Raw genomic sequence first — 8,111 nt, forward strand, 5'->3', positions numbered from 1 at the left:
AGCTGTTGACCTCCCCGGCTCAAGCAGTCATTCCACCTTAGCCTCCTGAGTAACTGGGACTATGCACCTCCATAGCCAGCTAATTTTTTTTTAATTTGCATAGAGGTAGGGTTTCACTGTGTTGCCCAGGCTGGCCTCAAACTCATGGGCCCAAACAGTCCTCCTGCCTTGGCCTCCCAAAGTGCTGGGATTACCAGCATGAGTCACTGCACCGGACTGACTGCATCTTTTATTATTTTTGCTTATAGAATCTTGCTTTCCCTTTGGTTGGAGATAGGTATTAATTATGCATTATTATCGGGGCTAATCTTTTGAAAATTACTTGGCTTGATGGGTGATGGAGACACTTGGAGGCCCCAGTTTTATTTAGTTTCACTTTAAACTGAGTTTCGTTAACAGTTAATTTTTTTTTTTAATTCAAGTTGTAGGGTACATGTGCACAACGTGCAGTTTTGTTACATATGTATACGTGTGCCATGTTGGTGTGCTGCACCCATTAACTCGTCATTTACATTATGTATATCTCCTAATGCTATCCCTCCCCCCTCCCCCAACAGTTAATTTTTTTAAAGTAGAGCTTGGTCTGGTCACCATATCCAAATCCATGTGGTTGCAAACGAGCTTGATTTCTGTTAGCCAAAGCTCCTTTTTCCTTCATATACTGACTGTCATCTTTTACTCTACATCCTTCTTTTTCTGTGTGTCAATATCAAGCCTTATTTTTTTAGAAGGATATTGTCTCTTTAACCGTGATTACTATATTGTCAGCCTGATGGGTGTCTTGCTAGCAATTGTCATGACTTTTTTCAAGGCTATACCTATGTATTTATCTTATTATTTAAGTCTCTTATTTCTTTTTTTTGTTCAAACTATTTATAACGAATGCCACCAACACTGTGATAACGGATTTCAAAAATAAGCTACCTGATTTTGGTAGGAAATTTCTCTTTTGTGTTACTAGGTCATTTATTGACCCATTATGATTTACAAAATTCAAGAAATAAGTAAACTAAAATACGGCAAAACCAATCTATAGGGAGAAGTCAAACTAAAACACATAGTCAACATAGATACTATGAACATTTAAGTTTCATATTTATTATACACAGTATAGATTCTCTGTGAATTTCCAACAGACACTAGCTACTGTCCAGATAGTATCAAATCTAAAACTTCACTTCTCCCACATCATGGCTCTTCTCCTGCCCACTTCACCTGCCCTCAAAGTGATCTTCCCATGTCGATCTCCAGAGTAGCTGGGACCACAAGTGCATATCACCATACCTGGCTAATTTTTAAATTGTTTGTACAGAGTCTCATTATGTTGCCCAGCCTGGTCTGAAAGTCCTGGGCTCAAGCGATATTCCGGCTGCCTTAACTTCCCAAAGTGCTAGGGTTACAGGCCTCAGACCACTGTGCATGGCTGGTTGTACTTCTCTTACTGGCACAGTTCCTGTTATCCATAACGAAGTTACTCCAAAGTTACATGTAATTACATCCAATATTTTAATACTGATTTTCAATATGACAATAACTATAGTCTTAAAAAAAAAAAAAATAATGAAAGTGTATAAGTTGCATGTTGAATGTGGACTGGTGATTCAGCCAATTATGGATATACTTCTGTTTTATTATTTAGTTGACTATAATTAACCTGGATACTCTTTATCTTGTTCTCCTTAATTGCTTAACGTGTTTAAGTTCTGATATATACTAGAGTTGTTTGGGGTTTATTTATATTTGCTCCTATGGGCACAAGTTCTCAGAACAAATAATGTACACATTAACTGTTTCAGTGAGAAACAGATAGGATAACTTTTTTTCTGATAAAACTCTTTAGACTGATACTGCTACTAGGGTGAATATGTCTGGGGAATTTTTATTTTGTCATTTCACCTACTTTTCCCAAGAAAAAGAAATTTCTTTTAATGGTACCATACCATCATGTCCCTTCTGGTTCTAGGGCACCACCCCAGGGTTTGGAACCTCTTAAAATGTACTTCAGAAATCCCTGGAATGCTTTTGTTCTAACCTTTTGGACTGTCTAATTTTTTTCATATTCATACTTGTGATTGCCTATAGTGCCTTCCCTTTTGTTCTGAATAATTCATCTGTCTTCTGCCACATTCGGGAATCCTTTAATACTTGGGTCAAAGTACAATACAAATTTTTTCTCATTAGTCTGACTCCCTAGCTGATTATGTCCTCTGATAGGTTGCTGTTGTCTGTTTTACGCACTTTCCTTTTGCTTTGTTCATCATAAGGGTCCTTTTTTCTTTGTTTTGTTTTGTTTTGAGATGAAGTCTCGCTCTTGTCGCCCAGGCTGGAGCGATCTTGACTCACCACAACCTCCACCTCCTGTGTTGAAGTGGTTCTCCTGCCTCAGCCTCCTGAGTAACTGGTATTACAGGCATGTGCCACCATGCCTGGCTAATTTTTTGTATTTTTAGTAGAGACGGGGTTTCTCCATGTTGGTCAGTCTGGTCTCGAACTCCCGACCTCAGGTGATCTGCCCAACTTAGCCTCCCAAAGTGCTGGGATTACAGGCATGAGCCACTGCGCCCGGCCTCCTTTTTTCATATTTTACAAAAATAATATTTATATCCTATATAGAGAGTGACCTTTGAACATGGTATATGCTCTATTTATAATACTCAAACCTTACCACTGAATCCTGAATTTTTAGGATTACCTCCCCCAGTCATTATTACTATTATACAGATGTGTTCCTATTTTAGGGAGAAGAATTTTCTTCCTAAATGAATTCTTTGAGAATACTTCATAAGTTGTGTATTTTTAGGTGATTTACATATGGGTTATCTTAAAGTACATTTTAAAAACATAAATTATGTGAAAATTCATATTAAATACTTGTAAAAGGCTCTACGATACCTCCTTTGTGTTTCTGGCTATATTGGTGTTTCTGGTACGTTCATTTAGGACCAAAATGTTGTATGAATATGATTTTAAATTTTACAAATGGGATGACATAAGAAATAGTTATTGAGATTTATTTATTTATTTTTTTGAGATGGAGTCTCACTCTGTCACCAGGCTGGAGAGCAGTGGCACAATCTCAGCTCACTGCAACTTCCGCCTCCTGGGTTCAAGCAGTTCTCTTGCCTCAGCCTCCCGAGCAGCTGGGACTACAGGGGTGTGTGCCACCACACCTAGCTAATTTTTGTATTTTTAATAAAGACGAAGTTTCACCATGTTGGCCAGGTGGTCTTGATCTCCTGACCTTGTGATCTGCCCACCTCAGCCTCCCAAGGTGCTAGGATTACAGGTGTGAGCCACCACACCCAGCTGTTTTTTGTTTGTTTGTTTTTTTTAGACAGTCTCGCTGTGTCATCCAGGCTGAAGTGCAGTGGCATGATCATAGTTCACTGCAGCCTTTAACTCTTGGGCTCAAGGAGTCTTCCCACCTCAGCCTCCCGAGTAGCTAGGACTAAAGGTGCGTGTCACCCTGCCCAGCTACTTTTTTGTTTATTTTTGACGTGGAGTCTTGCTCTTTTTGCCCAGTCTGGAGTACAGTGGCGAGGCCTCGGCTCACTGCAACCTCCACCTCCCGGGTTCCAGCAATTCTCGTGCCTCGTCCTCCCAAGTAGCTGGGATTACAGGCACCCACTACTACACCTGGCTAATTTTTGTGTTTTTAGTAGAGACGGGATTTCACCATGTTGGCTAGACTGGTCCTGAACTGCTGACCTCAGGTGATCCACCCACCTCATCTTCCCAAAGGGCTGGGATTACAGGCGTGAGCCCCCACGCCCGGCCTACAAATTTTTGTTTTTTAATTTTTTGTAAAGACAGGGTCTTCCTATATTGCCCAGGCTGGTCTCAAACTCATGGCCACAAGTGATTCTCCCACCTCGGCTTCCCAAAGTACTGGGATTACATGTGTAAGCCACTGCGCCTGGATGAGATAATAAATATTTTATACACTTCTATATAAATAAACTACAGGAGGTTGTCAAAGAATGTTTTAACATTATTGAGGAAAAAAACTGATTCCCGGCCAGGGCCACTGCCTGTGCAGAATTTGCACATTCTCCCCATGTCGGCGTGGATTTTCTCTGGGTACCCTGGTTTCCTGCCACATCCCAAAGACATGCACTGTAGATTCATTGGCACGTCTAAATGATCTCAATCTGAATGAGTGTGGGCATGTGTATGAGTGCAGTCTGCAATGGAATGGCATTCTGGTCAAGGTTAGTTAGTGCTTTGTCCTTGAGATGCTAGTCCCTAAGATGCTGGGATACGATTTGGCCAGCGACAGCCCTGAGCTCTGGAATAAGCGAGTTGGAAAATGAGCAAATGAATGAATACAAATTGTAACATAGAAATTTGTAAGCTCTATGATATTCATACAAATGCATAGTCATAAATGATGTGGTACAAAAGCGAGCCCACTAAATTTGTTACTGTTTGTGTTTGAACTGCCTGGTGGTAGGAAGTGTTCCTTATAGTGTTTAATTTGTAACCATTTAGTCCTTGATTTTATTTACCACCACCACTGATTTGCCAAAAATTGGGTAACTAACTATCTGAGTGGTTTGTATTAATCTTTCTTAAATGTATATATAGCTCACACTTATTCCAGTGTTTAATATTCAGAATGTTAACTTTTAAATAAGGAAGTTTAGCGATTTTTTTGTTTTTGTTTTTTTTGTTATTTTTTGAGGTGGAGTCTTGCTCTGTTGCCCAGGCTGGAGTGCAGTGGCACGATCTCAGCTCACCACAATCTCTACCTCCCAGGTTCAGGCAATTCTCCTGTCTCAGCCTCCTGAGTAACGGGGATTACAGACGCATGCCACCATGCCCAGCTAATTTTTTGTATTTTTGTAGAGGCGGCATTTCACCGTGTTGGCGAGGCTGGTCTCGATCTCCCGAGCTCGGGCAATCCACCTCCCTTGGCCTCCCGAAGTGCTAGGATTACAGACGTAAGCCACTACACCTGGCTGCTGTGATTTTTTTTTTTTTTTTTAATCATAAATATGCTGTAGGAACATAACTCTTCTTCATATCAATTAACATATGGTAAAATTCGTTTCATTATGCATCATTTCAATTAAAATTGCAATTTCCAAGAACCTATCCATGTTAAGTGAGGACTTACTATATGTACACGTGCCTAAAAGAAGTATAATTGTTTTATGTGTAGTTAATAAAGTATAAAATTTATAATTTTTATCTAGGGTTAAGTTTAGAGCAAGTTGACATCTTATGGCATTGTTTGGTAGAGGATTCTGAATGTTATGATGATGCACTCCATTGGTTTTTAAATCAAGTTCGAAGTAAAGATCAACATGCTATGGGTATGGAAACCTACAAACATCTTTTCCTGGAGAAGGTAATTACATTTCTCACAGTTTGTTACTGTTTTTCCATGTTCCCTTTTTCATCTCTTGAAATACGAATTCTGTAATGCTTTTTTTTTGACAGTTTTTTTAAGTAGCCAAATGTAATGATTTTTAGTAGTCCTAGTATAATTTTTGGTCAGATTGTGCTCAGATTTTGTTGTTTATACTGTTTACATCTAAATTAATTGTTTATATTTGTAAAAATATTCTATTAGCTACAATAATTAAACTAACAATCAGAATAACTTTTGAAGGCAGCACTAATTAGAAATGTGGAGGGTTTTTCTTAGTGTTTGTTTTTTAAAATCATCAGTAATATTGTAGTCCAATTTTCAGGGGTGGTGCCCACACCCACAAGTGTGAGAGCTGTTTTCTGTGACTCTTTCTTATTTAAATGACTGACTGCATTGCAGTCAGTCTTTTGGGCAAAGATAAGCCATTCTCCAGTATGTGTAGATTCTGGGAAGGCATATTAGGAAGTGCTGTCATTATCGTAAAGATGTTCCAATTTTTGTTCTTCTTTACCACATGCCACAGTTACTTCAGGTGACATTATTTTGAATGAGCTATTCCCAATTGAATTTTGAAACTCAGTGAAAATAATGCAAAGACTTTTTTATGCTTATTTTTGAGATTATGAAGGCTGTCCGCAAAGTGTGACATTATCTCTGTGTTAGAACTGAGTATATATATGAATGAGTTTTAGTGTGTATAAACTAAATCACTTAACCAGACCCAAGACAGAGCTACAAATATAACTTTTGCCATCTTAAATTTCAACTGCTGACTTTAACAAAAACTGTACTTGTAGCTGTACCTCCCATAAGTTTGTATGATATAGATATACAATGTATGGTAGATGTTTTTATATATGTCCTCTGATTTGGGTCTATGCACATCTTCAGAATTGAAACCTGTATCAGACAGGTTTCAGTTATTACCTGAATAAAATGTTCATTAAATCACATACATACGTATTTTCATTTTTCGTTTCTTTTTTTTTTTTGAGATAGGCTTGCTCTGTCTCTAAGACTGGAGTGCAGTAGTGCGATCACGTCTCACTGTAGCCTTGACCTCCCGGGAGGGCTCAAGCAATTCTCCCACTGCAGCCTCCTGAGTAGTTGGGACTGCAGCCACATACCACCATGCCTGGCTGATTTTTGTATTTTTCATAGAGATGAGGTTTCGCCGTGTTCCCCAGGCTGGTCTCAAACTTCTGAGCTCAAGCTGTCTGCCTGCCTTGGCTTCCCAAAGTACTGAGCCGCCATGTCCAGCCAAATTATTATATATTTTTATTTTTTTAAATTATCACTAAAAATTCAAGCTGATCTGTTTCCTTCCACAATGTTTTCAGTAACGTTTATTTAAATTTAATAAAATCTGTGAATTATCACACTAAATTAGCTTTGTGTTTCCCCCTACCCTCCCAAAGATGCCCCAGCTAAAACCTGAAACAATTAGCATGACTGGCTTAAACCTGTTTCAGCATCTCTGTAACTTGGCTCGATTGGCTACCAGTGCCTACGATGGTGGTTCAAATTCTGAGGTAAGGATTTAGACTTACTTTATTAGGCAACTTTATTCCTCAAATTAGATTATCAAATTTGGTTACCAAATTATTTTTCTACAAAGCATAGAATTTACTACTTGTGCAATGCAATTGGGTTGGTTGGTTTGTTTTGAAATGGAGTCTAGCTCTGTTGCCCAGGCTAGAGTGCAGTGGTGCGATTTCAGCTCACTGCAGCTGCCACCTCCTGGATTCAAGCGATTCTCCAGCCTCAGCCCCCCAAGTAGCTGGGATTACAGACATTTGCCACCATGCCTCGCTAATTTTTGTATTTTTGGTAGAGGCGGGGTTTTACTATGTTACTCAGGCTAGTCTCGCACTCCTGACCTTAAGTGATCTGCCTGCCTTGGCCTCCCAAAGTGCTGGAATTACAGGCATGAGCCAACATGCTCAGCCTAATTCTGTTCTCTGGTTTCAAAAGTTTTATAAAGCAAATTTATTTTTCAGTACCAAAGATAACATTGGGTGTGCTTAATGAAAACCTGTTACATGTTTCTTGATTTATAAAGTGGTCATGTGAGTATTCTTTGATTCTCCTAGACATTCCTAGATAATACAGCCAAATATTTTACTTCAAATAAAAGATTGATTTGTCTCAAATACGATTTTTATGCCATTTGGTTCAGCCTGGGCAACAGAGCAAGACTCCATCTGAAAAAACAAAAAAAAGAATAATTTTATCTCTTAGCAAATTTGGGGAAATTTTTTAAGAAAGGAAAAAGAATAAATTTTTAAAAATTTTTATTGTTGGTATTTTTTGAGATGGAGTCTGGCTCTGTCACCTAGGCAGGAGTGCAGTGGTGTGATCTCAGCTCACTGCAACCTCCACCTCCTGGGTTCTAGCAATTATCTTGCCCCAGTTTCCTGTACTAGCTGGGAATACAGGGGTGTGCCACCATGCCTGGCTAATTTTTGTATTTTTAGTATAGACGGGGCTGGTTTCGAACTCCTGACCTCAGGTGATCCCACCCGCCTTGGCCTCCCGAAGTGCTGGGATTAAAGGCATGAGCCACTGCACCAGGCCATTATGATTAGTTTTTTTGAGACGGCGTCTTGCTCTGTCTCCCAGGTTGGAGTACAGTGCCACAGTCTCGGCTCACTGTAGGCTCCGCCTCCCGGGTTCATGCCATTCTCCTGTCTCAGCCTCCTGAGTAGTTGGGACAACAGGTGTGTGCCACCAC

General features: G+C 39.5%; 1 protein-coding gene across 1 annotated transcript in view; it reads left to right on the plus strand.

The window, feature by feature from the left end:
• The window catches only part of USP34 (ubiquitin specific peptidase 34), a 247,464-nt gene that overhangs the window by 102,202 nt on the left and 137,151 nt on the right, over positions 1-8,111 (plus strand). Inside the window, 2 exon segments of the mRNA XM_011987324.1 lie at positions 5,199-5,353; positions 6,796-6,909. Coding sequence (XP_011842714.1) covers positions 5,199-5,353; positions 6,796-6,909 — 269 coding nt within the window.

This window comes from Mandrillus leucophaeus, unplaced genomic scaffold, assembly GCF_000951045.1.
Source record: "Mandrillus leucophaeus isolate KB7577 unplaced genomic scaffold, Mleu.le_1.0 Scaffold307, whole genome shotgun sequence".
In the NCBI taxonomy this organism is placed as follows: Eukaryota; Metazoa; Chordata; class Mammalia; order Primates; family Cercopithecidae; genus Mandrillus; species Mandrillus leucophaeus.